This window comes from Patiria miniata, unplaced genomic scaffold (genome assembly GCF_015706575.1).
Source record: "Patiria miniata isolate m_02_andy unplaced genomic scaffold, ASM1570657v1 HiC_scaffold_29, whole genome shotgun sequence".
Taxonomy (NCBI): domain Eukaryota; kingdom Metazoa; phylum Echinodermata; class Asteroidea; order Valvatida; family Asterinidae; genus Patiria; species Patiria miniata.
Window position 1 is genome coordinate 4,002,595 of NW_024037068.1, and position 19,116 is coordinate 4,021,710.

Genomic DNA, 19,116 nt, shown 5'->3' on the forward strand with positions numbered 1-19,116 from the left:
GCTAGAATCCGGTTCGTAAGTGTGACATCATTTCAACTTAAACCACACCCACTACACACGGTGTAGCATGGAAAATCATTAGAACCATTTGGAACCGGAAGAAGTACAAAGTGGCGTGTTCAGCCAATGGGTGCTAGTAATCAGTGGCGTTTGTTTTATGGTGTAAATCGAGGACACACACGTGCAACATCATCGGTGAAAAGGCGAGGACAGGAACCAAATCGAGGACGATCTCGATTAGAAAACGTGTACAAAACCAATGAGAGCTGTTGCGAAAAAGTTAGAGTACAAACAAAGGAAAAGGGAAGAGGAACAAAAGAAAATCCTCGATTTACAACATAAACAAACATGCTGAGTGCATGAGTGCGCGTATGACGCAGTCACTTACGAACCGCATGGATGAAAAAGTTCACTTACCTCTTTATCACAAGTTGCTAAGTAGACGAAGCACTTGAATTGCTTGGATATGGTACATGTAGTGTCACTGCAATGAACAGTATCACAAGAATTTAGCCATTTCAAGCTCATAATCGCGAAACGCATGACAGATATCTTGCTGAAATCCTTGTCAAAGACAATATACATGTATTTATACAGCAAAGGTAAATCATTTTTCACCACAGATCAAGACACACTCTTGCTAAATTTCGCATATTTGATCATAAAACTTGATCTTCAAGGGAATATACAACATTTGCAAGCGTCAAAAAACAAAACTACCAAATTAGTCTGAAATACCTTACTGGACTGTTAGTGAATGACAGTCTAATTGCATCCTTTAAAATCATGGCACCTGGTGTGCTGTCATTTTCAAGAAAAGTGGTATTTTTGTATATCTTTCCAACGCTGGTTGGCCGATCAGCGTTGTAAAAAAATCGCTCTTTTTCAAATACTGCCCCCAATTCACCATATTAAGTTAGTCCGCATTTTGTTTACAATCGATTACACGCCTATGAACGGGTACAAGCCAGCTAGACTGGTTCCCTGACCTTACAATTCCCTGACAACTATAAATTGCTAAGACAAGATAAGTCTTATTGCTATGTTTCATCTTACGTGGGGTCAGGGAACCAGACTACAAGAACATGATTGTTTTTCTTGGTTTTTCCAGCATCTACGAACAAAAAAATTCAAACAAGTCAGTGAAACAATATGTGCTGTAAAATACTAACCCCCCAAATCCATTCATTTCTGAAAATTACAACAAAAGCAAATGTTGTATATTCCCTTTAAAGCGTGATCTTAAAACGATCAAAGCATGCACAAAGCCTCCTTCACCTAAATGTCAACAATTATCATTCTTCAGAAAGTACAAGTACCGGTACTCAATAAATCTGAATTTGCCATGTACGCAGTGGGTCAGTCTAATGCCGCCCAGGTACAAGCTTCTGTAAAGCAACTCACCCAGCGACATAGGCAAAGTACAGCAATGCATCAACCCTCCTGCCACAAGATGATATTTCAGGGTAGCAGTGCTTCATGATGATCCGATCCTCATCCGATGCCTCCCAGGTAATCAGATTGGTCTCTCCCAGCTCTAAGAACACATCCTGAAGATAAAATACCCAAGATTTTACTAGCAAAATAATAATAAACAATTGTCGTGCTTACTGTTATATAGCACTTTCCAGTGATGTAGGTCTCGAGGCAGGTCTCGGTATCGAGACCGGTCTCGAGACGGATTTTCGTAGGTCTCGACAATTTCAAGGTCTTGACTCAAAGAACTCGGTCTCGGCCTCGATCTCGGAGCAAAAGTCTCGAGATCTTGTGGGGTCTCGAGCATATGAGACCTTATTGTTCAGTTGGGGAAAAACCATAAAAAAAAATATAAAAAATTTAAATGATCTGGCCATATCTGACTTACCGTAATTTTCGGAATATAAGCCGCGCGGCGTATAAGCCGCAGCACGCAAAAATCTGCAAATTGAGATTTGAAGTCGGCGTATAAGCCGCACCGACGTATAAGCCGCACCAACGGCAGCGGTTTCAACTTTGTAAGGCCTTCAAATTCTAGCCAAAATGCTCTGAACCAGTTCCATTTACACTACAGAAGCTATAAAAAGGGCCACAAAAGTTGTATCAAATCATTTACAATCGATACTCTCACAAACAAATGTGGAAACTGATGATGAGAAATAAACACCGGGAATTGCTGCCGGCTGCCCCGTCCATCCCCGGCTGTAAAAGTTAATACATCGCCCGGTGCGGCAGCCTGCGCCGCGCCGGCCTATGACAACATTTTCCTGCAGCACGTGAGAGAGTATGCAACCCACCGTGATTTTCCCCCATTGCGTGTGTTGTCTGACTGGAGCGCTACGTACAAATCTTACTTTGTGGCAACAGATGCTGATTTGTTTTGTCCTAAAAATATACAGGTCCGTTTTTATCTCAAAACTTATCAAATTTTTGTGATAACTAACGAGCAGTATTCAAGTTTCGGTCGTAACTTTCTTCGAAAATAGTCAAAACGATGCTGCCATTTTCCTGGACGAATCCATTAATTTTGTAAGGGGTGATATAGTCCCTGTTTTGAGGTTTACATCGTTTCTTGAATACATTTCAAGTACAAAAATAACAGCGTTGCTGTTGAAACCCCTCAGCCAGAGTCAAGTTATCATCCGGAAACCATTAACCTTTAACTCAACGTGGTGACCTTGACCTTTGGCCTTTGACCCCAGAACCAGTCCCAACATGCCTGTACCAATGGGAAGCCCCCTACCGAAGTTAGACACCAACATTTCATTTCTAACTCAAGTTATCATTCGGAACCATTTACATTGAACTCACCACGGTGACCTTGACCTTTGACCTTTTGACCCCAAAACCAATCCCAACTTGCCTGTACCCAAGGGCAAACCCCTACCTCAGTCAGACACCAAAATCTCATTTCTAACTCAAGTTATCATCCGGAAACCATTTACCTTTATCTCACCATGCTGACCTTGACCTTTGACCTTTTGACCCCAAAACCAATCCCAACTTGCCTTCTCCCAAGGGCAACCCTCTTCCAAAGTTAGACACCAAAATCGCATTTCTAACTCAAGTTATCATCCGGAAACCATTTACCTTTAACTCACAATGGTGACCTTGACCTTTGACCTTTTGACCCCAAAACCAATCCCAACTTGCCTACTCCCAAGGGCAACCCTCTACCAAAGTTAGACACCAAAATCTCATTTCTAACTCAAGTTATCATCCTGAAACCATTTACATTTAACTCACCACGGTGACCTTGACCTTTGACCTTTTGACCCCAAAACCAATCCCAACTTGCCTACTCCCAAGGGCAACCCCCTATCAAAGTTAGACACCAAAATCTCATTTCTAACTCAAGTTATCATCCGGAAACCATTTACCTTTATCTCACCATGCTGACCTTGACCTTTGACCTTTTGACCCCAAAACCAATCCCAACTTGCCTTCTCCCAAGGGCAACCCTCTTCCAAAGTTAGACACCAAAATCTCATTTCTAACTCAAGTTATCATCCGGAAACCATTTACATTTAACTCACCACGGTGACCTTGACCTTTGACCTTTTGACCTCAAAACCAATCCCAACTTGCCTACTCCAAAGGGCAACCCCCTACCGAAGTTACAACCCCAAACAACATTTCTAACTCAAGTTATCATCCGGAAACTAAGCTGCCCGGACGGACGGACGGACGGACAGACACACACACATCCGGACGGACGGACGCCCTAGGCGATGACAATACCCCTCGAGCCTCTCGGCTGAGGGGTAAAAATTATATTGTGACGTTGAACAACTGATTATCGAATAAAGAAATGTTTCGGACACCATAAAAAGTATTAGTCGTCTTTTTTCTTTTTTTAAACAGCGGAAATGTTGGTAATTATTGTTTCCAAGATAGTACACCCCTATATTACCTCAAATGGTGTGGTCCGCTGGGGAAAGCATGCAGCAGCACTAGAATCACGTACGGCTTGTTGCAAGCGTCGATCGAAGACAGCTTTCACCGTACTTTTAGCCGCTCGGCACCTTACGTGGCACGTGGTTTCGGTTCGTTAATGACTTTCTTAATTGATAATTCATTTCAGCAACATATCTCTTCTTATACCAGTACATGAAATACACATGTGAATTTCATTTTTATTCTTCAAGGCTCGGCGTATAAGCCGCCCTGTGTATAAGCCGCAGTAAACATTTTCATGGGCAAAATCAATGTATAAGCCGCGGCTTATATTCCGAAAATTACGGTACTTTCAAAAGTTTCGATAGACGGGGGTATTGATTCCGAGGAACGAAATCAAATAGTCTGGTACTCACATGTCAACGCATTTCTAGTAACGCAAACTCCCTTGCGGTACTTGGGTACAATGCACTGTACCGCATGCGCTATGCGTGCGTACCACATTGAGTTGATCAAGCGCAACATGTCAGCACACTCTGCAGTGATAAAGTTAAGTTTCAAAGACCACACTGAATTCCATGACCGGAAGGCAAACAATTTGAAGCACTCTGTGATCTGCAGATTTTCCAAGAGTAAGCTCACAGAGAGGGCTGGCACAAATTCGGCTTTTACGAGGCACCTCGGCCGAGTTCATAAGGCAAAGTATGGAGTCCGAGTCGCTACCGCTAGGCCACCGGACATGTCGCGTCCTGCCTCACAAATGTGGACACGACGGAGTAGGAATTCTTTCGTTCTGATGTGGATACCAACTTTACCAAAGTATGAAAAACACCAAGCATGACTTTATCATTGTTCAGATAATGTTTATTTTCATTGTGTTTTAATTTTGAATTTAAACAAACAATTCTTACCTTATATGTCTGTAGATTGAGCCGGAGTCAGCAAACATCATGAGGGGAAAATGAGAAAAGAAATTTGACCAAATTAAATAAGCGTAAGTACTTAATACGCTGGCAATGCTACCAAACAATTTAAAGGGAATGTACAACATTTGCTTTGGCTGCTATTTTCAGAACTAAATGAATTTGGAGGATCAGTATGTTATAGCAAATATTGTTAAACTGACTTGTTTCAAGTTTTGGGCTTGTAGATGCTGGAAAAAGCAAGAAAACCAATCATGTTCTTGTAGTCTTGTTCCCTGACCCCACTTAAGATGAATCGGAGCAATGTATAGACTTTGGGGAATTGTAAGGTCAGAGAATCAGTCTAGAAGGCTTGTACCCCTTCACAGAAGTGTAATCAATTGCAAAGAAATAAAAAATGCAGAATAACTAATTAGGAAAAGGTAGGAGCAGGTTTTGAAAAAAAAAAAAGTTTTCTCCAACGCTGGTCGGCCGACCAGCGTTGGAAAAATGGAATATTTCTTGAAAATGTCAGCACACCAGGAGCCACGATTTTACAGGACGCTTTAGACTGTCATTCCCTAACAATCAAGCAAGGTTTTTCGTGATAATTTGATCATTTTGTTTTGTAATGTTTGCAAATGATGTATCTTCCCTTTAAGAGTGACAGATTTTCTGGACAATAGCTGGAACACTGCTTCCGTCTATGAAGCAGGCTTCCATGAATGTACAGTGATAATTATGCAGTCTTAGAAATTTGAATTTGAATATGTTCAGGTAATCAGGTTTACAGGATACCAATACAAACACAAAGTACAGGTTACTACTCATTCAAAGTTGCCTCAGACATGGGTTATTTTTCAACAAACTGAGGATATCTTATGAAATTCCTGGGTTAAAGGGAATATACATCATTTGCTTTTGCTGTAATTTTCAGAAATGGATGGAATTGGGGGGTTGGAAATATATAGCAAATATAGTTACACTGACTTTTTTGAGGTTTTGGGTTCGAAAATGCTATAAAAACCAAGAAAAACAATCGTTTTCCTGTACTCTGGTTCCCTGACTCCATATAAGAAGAAACAGAGCAGTTTACATACATTGGGGAATTGTAAGGCCAGGGAACCAGTCTAGCTGGCTTGTACCCGTTCATAGGTGTGTAATAGATTGCAAACAAGTGCGATGGGCAATTGGGGCCAGTATTTGAAAAAAAAGCCAGTTTTTTTCCAACGCTGGTCGGCTGACCAACGTTGGAAATTGATATAAAAATACCACTTTTCTTGAAAATGACAGTATACCAGGTGCCATGATTTTACAGGATGCTTTACACTGTCATTCACTAACAGTTCAGCAAGGTATTTCAAAATGATTTGGTAGTTTTATTTTTTGATGTTTGCAAATGTTGTATTTTCCCTTTAATACAAAAAAACTAGGAAAGTCATTTTTTGGGTTAATTTTTGACTTTGAACACTGATTTTGCAGAAACTGCTTGATAAGCACTACGGTCAAGCCTTTCTGTTCCTTTCCAGTTCTTCTTTGAAGGTCAATTGTGTTGTTATATCGATAACTTTCTTTTTGACCTCAATGACCATCTTCTGTTATTAGCAATGAGATTTATATTCACTTCTTCTTTTTTTTTTTAAGATTACCCTCCCTTTTTTATGCTTACTTGGATATAATAATAATAAGGAAATAAATATGTGCTTGACCGGTTTGGAGTATGTTTAAAACACAGGGATAATGGCCCGAGCTATAGGCGAGGGTGAAACAGTCAAAACAAGTCAAAATTCACAAATTTCCAAAGATTTTGTTCAACAGTTTTACTCGTGTTTTGTGAAACGCCCCTCTTGTCATGTATATGGTATGTGCCTCACGCGCGTTGTGCTAAATATCTCCTTATATGGAAATTGGCGTGTGCGCTGTTTAAAACCAGCCGGTTTTTTATCAGCGGTTTAAAACCACCCACGTGATGGGCTGTCAACCAATAGGAATGGGTAAACTGTCTTAGGTATTTATGAATGCTGTTTACAACATAGGGAAGACTATTAAAGGAGAAATAACAACACCTACCGTAGGGTTACGACCATGTTCTTCCAGTACTCTCAATATAGCGCTCTCAATGACGGACGTCCCACCCTCCTACAGTAAGACAAGGGCAAACCTAGTAAAGCTCTATTCAAAAACATGTAGAATATGCTGTAGCGGTATTGTGGTAATCTACTTGTTCTACATAACCCCCGAGGACAGACACACAAAGGAAGAACAACAGATCCTTTCAGTCCTTGGGAGTTGGGTCTTTTGTTGGAAACGGTCCTCGGTAGGTTTGTGTCTATGGGAGGGTGTTATATTACAGGGACAAAGGAAAACACAAAGCAATGCCCTCGGGAGTATAGTAAAACAAGAGTGTGTGATCATATTTGTGATTGATGTGTCACACAATGCATTTACTGCACATTCCATTGATATATTTTTGTAAACTGAACACAAGCAAACATGGATGAAAGCGATTTGCTGATATCATCTAAAGTCATTCATTAACCCTAACTGCCCTGAATCCTTCAAAATCCTCTTTGCCGAAGTGGAGGAATTTGGAGGATTGAGGTTACATGGCAAAAGTGCATTACTGATTTCGTAGGATGCACTTTGTCAAGGTCTTGGGCAAGACCTTGACATAAATATAGGCCTGGATTATGCTTGAAATCCTCCGTACTGCTCCAGGATGTTACTGGCCAAGCCTCAACATATTGACAGTCTCTGCCGGAGGATTTTGCGGGATTCAGGCAGTGGTCACCCCTCCACGGACCATATTCAAGACATAATGGAGGAATTTGCAGGAGTGAGGCTATATGTTATTTTGCCATCATGAGGCCAATTTGAGGAATTTGCAGGATTGAGGATTTTTATGCTATTTTGCCAAAAGGTCAATTTGAGAATTGTGCAGGATTGAGGACATCCTAGCAAATAGGCCTAGGGAGTTAGGGTTAAGATGCCAGGTCTTTAAAAACAAAATGAGAAGACAATTCTGATTAACTCACCTTGCCAACACCCGTGCATCCAACATATTTCACTTTATGAACAGAACTGAAACACACAAACAATAAATCCTGTTAAAGGAAATATACAACATTTGCTTTTGCTGTAATTTTCAGAAATGGATGGATTTGGGGTTAGTATTTTATACAGTGTAGCAAATATTGTTACACTGTAGCAAATATTGTCGCACTGACCTCTTTAAAGTTTTGTGTTCATGGATGCTAGAAAAACCAAGAAAAACAATAGTATTTTTTGTAGTCTGGTTCCCCGACCCTACTCCAGACGAAATGGAGTGATTTCAATTCCTACCTCCAGCTTTCCTGATTTTAGTCTTAATTTTCTTCTTTCTAGTCCTTTACCAAGAGTGGCTTTTATAGACTTGCTTGGGGCGATTTTGCATTAAAAAAAAATAATAAAATAATAAAAACAAGTATAGACGTCAGGGAATTGTCAGGTCAGGGAACCAGACTAGCTGGCTTTCATCCATTCACGGATATGCAACCGATTGCAAACAAAATGTGGACCAACTAAATTTGATAAATTGGGGGCATTATTTGAAAAAAAATCATTTTTTTCTCCAATGATGGTCAGTTGGCCAACCATTGTTGGAAATTGATACAAAACTTCCACTTTTCTTGAAAATGACAGCACACCAGGTGCAATAATTTCACAGGATGCTTGAGACTATTATTCACTTACAGTCACATAACGTATTTCATAATAATTTGGTAGGTTTGTTTTATATTGTTAGGAAACGTTGTACATTGCAATGTACCTTTATATTATCAATGAAAAGAAGAAAAGGATGATATTGCAAACAACAACAAGTGACAAAAATTCAATTTTGTGAGCAATGGTTGATAACTTGGCAATCATTTGCCAAGGTCAGTAACATGATACAACACTTAACCAGAACCATGTGCAGACACTATGAAAAATATCAAATTACGATCAACAACTGGCAATGTAGCGACCTTAAAATTTTAGATAAAAAATGTCCCCCAGACCGACCAGAACTAGGCTGGTGTACTAACACCAAGATTGGAAATCTGTGGACACACAAGCCGTGAAAAACTTGCCGGAAAGGTCGAGGGGAGCACGGCACGCAATCAAATTACAAAAGGGATTGCAATCCGAACCAACTCATCACCTATACGGTTACCGGCCCGGCCGCGAGCTTGGCGACAAACTATCAATAAAGACATCGTTTGCTGTCTGTTTGGCTTTCATTACAATGGCAGCCTCGTGAACTGACCGAGATCGGATTGCTCCAATAACCGTGTCTAGAGCAATGTCTCATTTGCAAAGGGGATGGGCAGAAATGTCCAATTTATTTTTGTCTTTGTCTTTCTCACACTTGTTTTTAGTAAATTGCATCTTCATTGGGAATCGACTTTTGGCATTTTAAAAATGCCACAAGAAATGCCGCAAGTCTCAAACCCGAAGTTTTTGTTTACAAAAGATAAAAAGGTCATTTAAACTACCTATAAGAATGTATGTACTGGTATGTGTGCATGCGTTTGTTTATGGAGTAAATCAAGGGCACACATGTGCAACATCATCGGTGAATCGAGGACAGGAACCAAATCGAGGACGACCTCAATTAGAAAACGTGTACAAAACCAATGAGAGCTGTTGCGAAAAAGTACAAAAAAGGAAAAGGGAAGAGGAACAAAAGAAACACCTCGATTTACACCATAAACAAACAGTAGGTGTCAGTGTGAGTGTTATGTTTTGGTGAGGTTAACTCTTGTCAGCACGATAACTTGAGAAATACTTAATCATCTTGATTAAACGGACAGTTACGATATCGCAATTTCCCTACAACCAAACAAAATAGATTTTTAAGATGTCAATGTCTTTGCATCTAATACATCAGCACAATGTACCTGTAGCTTGATTATTTTTTGGGAAAGGAGCTAGACCATCAATTGGGAGCCGAAAGCTGAAAGCTGGGAAGCGCAAATGAACACCTAAAAACCAGCTACAGGCAATTAAACTTTGCCATCAAAGGGTAGAATTACAAAAGCCCTCTGTCTAGCAAGCACGTACATTGTAACATGACACCAAAATCAATACAATAAAATAACAGACCGATAACGTTTCTTACTGGGTCATTTTAAGTTGAATATTTGTCCAACTAAATTATATTGAATGCCTTTTTAACATAATTTAAACCTAGAGCAGTCCATTTTCGAATAATTTAGTATTCGATTATTCAAATCTGCGTTTGACTGAATATTTGAATATTCGAAAATTGGCAGTCAAGTTTACAGCTGCAACTGCATGCCGCACCTGTCAAACGTTGCACGCAAAGCGCACCGGTTAAAATTTGCGTGCGCGATCGATGTCATGGACCACAGGAATGTTTTGCAGTGTTATATGGATTTAACCTGCTAAAAGGATGGGAACAATGAACCCGTCGACAAAAAAAGTTACTGTCAACTAAAAGGGGCATCTGACAATGAAGCGCAGCAACTTTATGATTAAAATTACATCACAGTCGTGTTTTTACACAACATGTAAGGGTAATTGTTTATCTTTTGAATATTCGAACCAGCAAAAAGCTATTTGAATATTCAGTTGATTATCAAATATTCAACTATTCGGTATATTCCGGACAGACCCATTTAAACCACATGATAAGCATACATGAAGTACCGGTAAGTTTAGTTTGGATGTAATATACTTAAATTACTGATTAGGAAGTACAATTCTACCATTCCTGATGTGAAAGCTACTGCCAAGGTTAACTTGACGTAAAAATCAGCCTGCAAAGATAGACTCTGAAACAGGCTTCTAGCAAAGGAGCAGTTGAACAAAAGACAGCTTGAAACAGCTATTTGACTTGAAAATATTATAGCTTCATTAAAGAAAAACTTGAAAACAGACCAATTCCTGCACAGGATTTGAAAATAGACTACCGCCAGCAAAGAACCAGACAAGACACTTTCTCCTCCTAAAGGCTTAAAATCTCAAAGAGAGGAACCCTTGACTTGAGAAAAGACTACCTGCTGGACACAAGAACATATTGAAAGTGCTTGAAAACAGACTAAGCCTACATCAAACGACTTGAAAACAGACTAACCTTCCACTGAGTTTGTGTGAGATGTCCCGCTGATCTTTGTCCTTAGATGACTTCCTGTTATGGTTCGGATCTCTGTCGATGGGAACCTTGAAGCCTGCGTACTCGTCCCTCAATACTGCAAGGTGGTCCTTTATGTTGTAGAATACCTTTCCGGTTCTCAAATGACACTGTTGAAAAAGGGGGGAAAAATGAGCGGGATTATGATGATGGAGCTCATTTTCTATAGCGACTATGGACTCCTTGGCACAAATACCCCCTCAACGGTTACAAAAGGAGAGTTGGGGGAGACCACTGGGAGAGACATTCAAACTAATTGCTGACGCTCCCTGACGCTCACGTGAAAATTTTTGGGTTTGTGTGTATTCAAAAGCAAATACGTTGTGCTTACTAGGTGCAGGGTACATGTACATGCATGGTTCCTTATGGGGCAGAAAACACAATAGACAATAAGCCAGTTCGATATTCCAACTGTGCATCAAAATGTGACGATTTTTCTTTTGGGATGAACATTTCATAGTATGCGTGCAAAAGCATAGCGGGGTACCAGCAAAATTGAAAAGATCGTCATGTTCTGAAGTAACATTTTGCAAAAAAACGTTTGGACAGCGAACTGTTTTTAGGTGTCTTGGGTGTCCAAATTTTTGTGTGAACAAAAGTTTCCATCTCTTTTCGATTGCGAGAAAACTTACACAAAATGCAGATCGGTTACCATGTCCCCCATAGCCTTGTGTGCATTTATCTGCCACGTTTTGGAATACTAAACTGGCTTATAGACCCCACAAGGAAGTCTTTAGAAACCTATCTGCCCCATAAGGGAAACGCTATGGAGTTTGAGATTTCAATAGGAACAGAGGAAAACAAAAGAGGGGAAACAAAGGTCTTCCCACAAGTATATGTATTTACGGCTTTGTGCGCTTCCACCTTATGAATGATTTTAAAGCTATGTGATGATCTGCAAGTTTTCAAATTTCAAAGATTTTGAAGCGAGAATTGGATTGTCTATGCATGGCTATAACGGTGCAGCTCTGAATATTTTTATTTTGCTTGAGTAGGTCACATATTGAATGATTTTTTTGTCAAATGAAGAACATAAGATGAAACAATGTTTTGGAATTTCAAGACAGCTCCAAATCCACCAAATAAATGATGATGTCAAGACCAATCCGAAAAAAAGTCACAAAAATAATACCCAAATAAATATCACAAAAATAAAACAAACAGATTGAAGATCTGGACTTGATCTATGATCATACCTTTATAACTGATATGTAAATTGGCCAACCCTCGTGTTGTCTAAGTATAGAGGGAATCTGTAGAGATTTAAAAATGAAAAAAAGAGAGAAAGAAAAATGAGAAATGAAAGAATGTCCTCCACATTCACGTTCCAAAACTAAACCTCAGAGTGAAGTTTTTACCCAGAGAGTTTCCAACCAAATCATAGAGAAAATCCAAATTGAAAACAGATTGGATCTATTCAAAACAACCTGCATACCTGTCCCAATTGGAATTTTAAAGTGTGATTTAGTGTCTACTTTGACCCAGATTCGGTGCCCGATTGTTCCATGTGCAAAGGTGAGTCTAAATTGGGTGTTGGCTGAGCATTTTGTTTTCAAAAATGTTTAAGTAATACACTTTAAAAATAAGATTTGAAGGATTGCACGGTGAAGATACAAATAACAGTTTACGGTAGCACCATGTGGCAAATCTCTTTTATTAGTTTGTGAGGTTCTGGAAAGAACTGGGGGGAAACTCAACGTTTCGGTCAGTTACTCTGGCGATCGTCAGGAGAAATAAAGGTATTTCTACACATGTGGTGTGCCGTGGCATCATGGTCTGGATGGATTTGTGGTCTGCGAGTAATTCTGCAGGTGGTGGGTTCGAGTCCAGCCTGTGGCTATAATGCGTGTGCCCTTGGGCAAGGCATTTAGAGAAGATCAGTTTATACTTGTTGATTGGTATAATATTTGACCGTTTCAAAAGATCACACAGTTTGCCTCATTTTGGAAATGATCTAGGGATACAACGCTGAGGAGAGTGCGGTAAATAAAGGCTAACTGAGGATGGATGATGAGAACTAAAACCCTGTCCTATGTTGTTTCTTTTGTTCAGTATTGTCTTACCTTGCCCCCTTTGGCACTGCCATAAAGAGATTTTCCATACAGTTCATCCAGTATATCACCGGGCTCTAATCTATCCTGCAGAAGTAATTATTAAAGAAGACACACGTTTCAGTCGTCGACTAATTTTGATGCATTTTCAGAAGATAAAATGCCTCTGAACTGTCTATCGAATATTTGAATATTCGATCGTTTATTGAATATCTGAATACCTATTGATTTGGTTATTTGTAAATAAACTGGAGTTTAATGGAAAGAATGCAAAAACTGACTTTTTGTTATCAGAGCTGTGTTTCTCATATGGGCAATAGTGGACACAGCTTAAAAGTGCAAATTTTCAATTACAGTGCACACTTACTTTGTGTGCACCTATGCAGTCACTTTGTGTGCACCTGCACACTTACTTTGGGTGCACCTACGCACTTACTTTGGGTGCACCTACGCACTTACTTTGTGTGCACCTACATATTTCCTTTGTGTGCACCTACACATTTTGCTTTGTACGCACCTTAACACTTACATCGTGTGCACCTCACCCTTTTTGTTGTGTGCACCTACACACTTTACTTTGTGTGCACCTACACACTGACTTCTTGAGCACCCAGACACTTTCCTTATGTGCACCTACGCACTAACTTCTTGAGCACCAACACACTTTACTTTGTGTGCACCTTCACACTTACTTCGTACGCACCCACACACTTTTTCTTTATATGCACCTACACACTTTATTTTGTGCGCACCTATACACTTTTCTTTGTGTGCACCTACACACTAACTTCTTGAGCACCTATACACTTTTCTTTATGTGCACCTACGCACTAACTTCTGGAGCACCAACACACTTTACTTTGTGTGCACCTTCACACTTACTTCGTATGTACCCACACACTTTTTCTTTATATGCACCTACACACTTTATTTTGTGCGCACCTATACACTTTTCTTTCTGTGTACCTACACACTAACTTCTTGAGCACCTATACACTTTTCTTTATGTGCACCTACACACTAACTTCTTGAGCACCTAGACACTTTTCCTTATGTGCACCTAGACACTTTTCCTTATGTGCACCTAGACACTTTTCCTTATGTGCACCTACACACTAACTTCTTGAGCACTTAGACACTTTTCTTTATGTGCACCTACACACTAACTTCTTGAGTACCTTCACACTTTTCTTTATGTGCACCTACACACTTACTTTGTGTGCACCTATACTGTCTGGCTTCACCTCAGCCACCAGGACCCGATTCCTGATGTGTCTGATGACCACGCCTAGGTCTTTACATGGGACAAACTCATACTGGCGGTAGACGGGTAGGGTCCACGTCTCATCAAGAAAACTGGCATTCTGAATTGGAAAAAAATCAACAGTGACACAGACTAAAGTCATTAAATTACCATTTTTTGCAACATACATCGTATTTTAACCAATCACATCATGCACCCTAACATGAATATTTATCACTCTGTGTGGATGGAAGGCACTAAGGTTCTCGTAGTGTTTTCCCTTCAATTAAACTTATCCCAACCAACAAAATATTCCATGAAAATGGACATAGGTTGGAACCACAGATCTCGCGATCCATAGTTCATTCCACTATCCACTAGGCCACTGTGGCAGCTCGACGAAAGCCGTTTTTTGAAATGCTTTGATGTACATGCATGACTGAGTTATAGCAATGATGTGATGTCATTGTAATTGTCTTATGAATAAACATCAAACTAGCTGAATAATCATGATCCGTTGACGAGGTGTGCTGCAGATAAAAACACCGCGCGCACTATACAATTCATAGAAAAGTATTAACAGAGAAACATAAGATCCAATATTCCAAAAAAAAAAAAATATCAATTTAAATTAACTATAAAAGTATAAAATCGGCTATGATGTATACACAGCAATATCTTTGTGAAAATTCAACTGAAGAACAAAAATTGAGCAATCAGACGTACACAAGGGACATCAAAAGCGAAAATATACAAAAAGTAAATGTATGATAAAAAAAAAAGAAGCAATGATTTACAGCATAACAGTATGAGTGATCAGTTATCAGTTACATGGAATTTTTGATTTATTTGTTTTATCTTTTTGTGTTCTGGAAAGAAAAAAATTTCCGATTTTATTCAGTCACATCTGGATATTCCATATTTGGAGCATCAGTCAAAACGCTAGTCACGTCTCAGTGTTAGAGTCAAGACTTTGTTGAGGAGTTCAAGTGCGGCAGAAAAAATTCAAGTTTGAGTACAAGTGCAAGCACAACGGCACTTTGGCTGAAATCTTGAAATATTTTGGTGCACAAGTATCATTGAAAATTTCAGATTACATTACGAGATAAAAACAAATACGGAAGTACTGCAGCACTGCTATTTCTGTAGAAAAATAAAGAAATCAAATACATCACAAACTTCTTGAAACAAGAGGTCTGCACATTCTCGGTAAAAAAAATACGAACAAGCAGGATTCTAAACTAAGGTGAGCAGTGGTATGGAAATATGAATAATTTTGAAAAGAATACTTCCTCTGCTAGACTGGTAGCTTACTAGTTTTCAAAACGTGGTGGGCAGCCGTGTTAGTCATTCAGCATAGTGATTTAAACCCGTCCGGTCATGTGACCACCTTTTGGGTGATCACATGACAGCAGATCATCGTAGATGTCGGGCAGGTCGTATCCGGTGTCTCTGTTAAGAGATGGCTTTTGTGTCCTGATTTCGATTGCTTCCTGTATCTTCCTCTTCCCGAACTGATCCTCCCTGGTTAATAACTTGGACATTTTCCAAGCTGATGGAGTGCTGGTGGTCACATGACCGGAGTGGTTTAAAGCACTACACTGAATGAAGATGTCGCGATGAAATCGCAAGCTACATTGCTACACTACTTTGATTTCAAAAAGGTATCTAATATTTTCTTTATCAACGTGATGGAATCCAAAATCAGTATACATGCATATAGTTTTCAAAAGTAATGACATACTGAAAAACTACTTGCCTTAATATTGAGGTCAAACTGAATTTCCGATGCCCAGAACAGAAGTGAAGTCAGTGATTCTGGAGTGATGAGAAAATTATACAAGGATCAATCGTTTGTTTAACCCCTCCTTTTGTTGATCAGTCACAGACAGTCAAAACTTCAATCCTGTTCCCCTGCCATGCCTTTTACACAGACTAGTCACCAACAGTCAGATCATATTTCAATAGGCGCCCTGACTAGTCAAATTCCATCAACAGACAAAAGCAGGTAACTGGTAGGCACGACCGGCTAATCAATCTCCTACGGTCGAAGCATAGCTGTATCAGGTTTTATAACAATCACAGCCAGTCAATCCTGCTTTATGATGAAAAGGAACACTCATCAACTGTTAAAAATAGTCACTTGACTGCTGGGCTGGCCTTGTGGAAATTGCAAGCCAGAACTAAAATGAGGCCCCCCCAAAAAAAGAATTTGTTTAAAATGAACAATTTTGCTTTATAAATACTTTTAACGACGTAGCCTGAAACTCACCTACAAGCAGCTCGCTACCGATGATGGACAGAAGAGGGTCGTACCAGGTCTGTGCAAGAAACAAACACGTCCTTTGATTTCGTAACATTCTAGATAATTAGTCTAACTAACAAATTTGTTCATTTCGTTTTCAATGGAGTCATGAGCCAAATGCAAATCACGGTGAACTTTGACCTTTCGACCCACCCCAGACACTATAGGGTCTGATAGTTGACCCCTGGTGGCGCGCTTTCGTAACCATTGAATAGCAAAATTCACATGCAAAAAGTCCACAATTGCAAGTATTTTTCGTTCATTGATTTCTTAAGAAAATCACTGACGGAAAAGGCCTGTGTAAAATTGCTACATGGACTAGCATATCAATTTATGCAAACTGATAAATCGCCTGACATGAAAGAGAAACATCCTGCCTTTTGACCTCTCACTTCCAAAAATCGAAAATTGTGCGGACTAGTGTGATTTACGGAGGCACACCCCAAAGTGAACGTAGATGAGAATGTCTGAAATTTGTGGTGGTCGTTAGGTGACAACTGAAAGCGAAAAAGAAGACCAAAATGTCTTTTAGGGTTTTCAAATTGTGTGAATAAACTTGAAGGACTCATCAGTACTGACGAAAAAAATGAGCTAAAATTGACTTGAGAGGACTGCACCCAAGATCCGGAGCCAATTTCATGGCGCTGCTAGGCACAAAAATTTGCTTAGCACAAAAAAGTCTGGCTTAGTAAAAGCAGGTTACCAGCCAAACTGCATGTGATTTTCATGCTAAGCAAAATACCAATCACAAGCAATATACATCACATGGACATTTGGTTGGTAATCCTGTTTTTGCCAAGACATTTCATGCTAAGCAAATTTCTGTGCTTAGCAGCTCCATGAAAATGGCCCCTGATCAAGCCAGTCCCACTGAATCTAGAACCCATCGGCTGTACCGGTAGGTAGGTAAATATTCGCAACGTTCTATATTCTCATTCTCATGCAATTATAAGATATGTAATCAAACATGCAATAACAAGGAGACCTAGGAACGACAATGCCAGATGTGAACGGTCGTAAATGAAATTCGGTTTTTACCCACCATCTCCGAGTGATTTTTCCTCAATTTTACTTGAAGAATACCAGAATAAAATTCAAGCATGAGAGTTTCTTGGGTTGGTTACAATTAGAAATTATTCCGCCAAAAATTACAGAAGGTGAAAGGGCTACGCAATGTAAAATACCCAAGGTGGGCCACGTGAGGGTTCCGGAAGCTGAGCTGCGTGACCTTTTACTTTCAGGCTCCGTTGCCTCTAGACATTAGCTATAATGCATAGATGACCGACCATGTCAAACCAATCTGCACTGCATTTGCACATTCTAGTGATGCTATTATAGACTCAGTGATGCTAAATTATAGACATGCACTTGTGCTCTTCGTATTTACTTTGTGCGAGGATTTGTTGTTCAAATATTAATACTAGGAACAGATGCAGAAATAGATGCCACCGTTAAAAGCACTGGTTTCATTTTTGCCACATTTAATGCCACAGCGTGCGAATGCATACACAGTACAACATCTACATGTAGGTTTAATTGTTTGCTGCTTTTTGTACATAATGATATTCATCAAATCATACTAAACCTATTGAAAGAAGCTTTGTACATTCGCCAAAATCCAGCAATTTTGTTACACGAAAGGTATATTCCCTTGTTTTTAAACAAAATTGGGACATCAAGGCATAGTAGGGCTCCGGATAGACCTTATGCGTTGCAGGTTTAAGATGGTGTTTTTTTTGCTATTTTCATTAAAGTAACAATAAATGCACAATAGAAAACCATTGCCCTTTAAGTCTGCTTTAACGCATAAGCTCTATCCGTGAAAATTCTGCCAAACCACAGACTGAAAAGTTGGCAGATTTGGGACGTTAGGGTTAAAGGTCCAATAAATGTTTGAATAATACTGCTTCAATAGATAAAGTAGGAGAAAATTACCAGTAGCTGTGTAATTTTTTTTTCAATGGGGAGGAGTGGGAACAGTGGGCTTGGGTAAAGAGGGGTAATGATGGGGGATGGGTGCCGTGGTGAGATGTGTAGGGGCGAGGTGGGTAGGGGTGGGGGGGGGAACGGGGGCCATGCTCCTTCCCCCCTCCCCAACAAATTTCCTTTTTTAAATTTTCAGGAAATAAAACGTTGCGTATCTAACTCGCAAGTCATCAGCAACACATACGTTTTAGTTTTAATATTACAATGTGAAAATAGCGCAAGATGCTATATGCTTCGTCGGGTGCACCACGAAGTGACGTATCATCTATGGACTTTGTGGACACGATACGTCACTTCGTGGTGCAACCGACGACTTAATCCCCTTCCCCTTTTTGAAAAAAATAAAATACTCCAGCCCTCTTGGCCCCCCCCCCCCAAAAAAAAATTGGTTCTGGATCCGTCCATGGCTGGGAAAATTAGGAATGGGGGTGGGATGGAAGTGAGGTGAGTAGGGGTGGGGCCTGGGGTGGGTAGGAACTTGGGTGGAGGTGATTATTGGAGTAGGGGTAAGGGTGCTTATTGGCAAGGGGTAGGGGTGGGGGAACGTTAGGGATCGGGAGGGCCAGGAGAATTGGGGT

The 19,116-nt window shown here is 39.9% G+C and overlaps 1 protein-coding gene across 1 annotated transcript in view; it reads right to left on the bottom strand.

The window, feature by feature from the left end:
- Nucleotides 1–286: 286 nt before the first annotated feature.
- LOC119735604 overlaps nucleotides 287–19,116 on the bottom strand; it is a 28,151-nt gene continuing 9,321 nt past the window's right edge. Inside the window, exons 6-16 of the mRNA XM_038209370.1 lie at nucleotides 16,520–16,568; nucleotides 16,007–16,065; nucleotides 14,219–14,368; nucleotides 13,017–13,091; nucleotides 12,150–12,206; nucleotides 10,897–11,063; nucleotides 7,811–7,856; nucleotides 6,846–6,914; nucleotides 4,785–4,793; nucleotides 1,405–1,550; nucleotides 287–484 (exon numbers count right to left, since the gene is read on the bottom strand). Of these exons, the coding sequence (XP_038065298.1) occupies nucleotides 385–484; nucleotides 1,405–1,550; nucleotides 4,785–4,793; nucleotides 6,846–6,914; nucleotides 7,811–7,856; nucleotides 10,897–11,063; nucleotides 12,150–12,206; nucleotides 13,017–13,091; nucleotides 14,219–14,368; nucleotides 16,007–16,065; nucleotides 16,520–16,568 (927 nt within the window). The 3' untranslated portion in view covers nucleotides 287–384. The remainder of the gene's footprint in view (nucleotides 485–1,404; nucleotides 1,551–4,784; nucleotides 4,794–6,845; nucleotides 6,915–7,810; nucleotides 7,857–10,896; nucleotides 11,064–12,149; nucleotides 12,207–13,016; nucleotides 13,092–14,218; nucleotides 14,369–16,006; nucleotides 16,066–16,519; nucleotides 16,569–19,116) is intronic.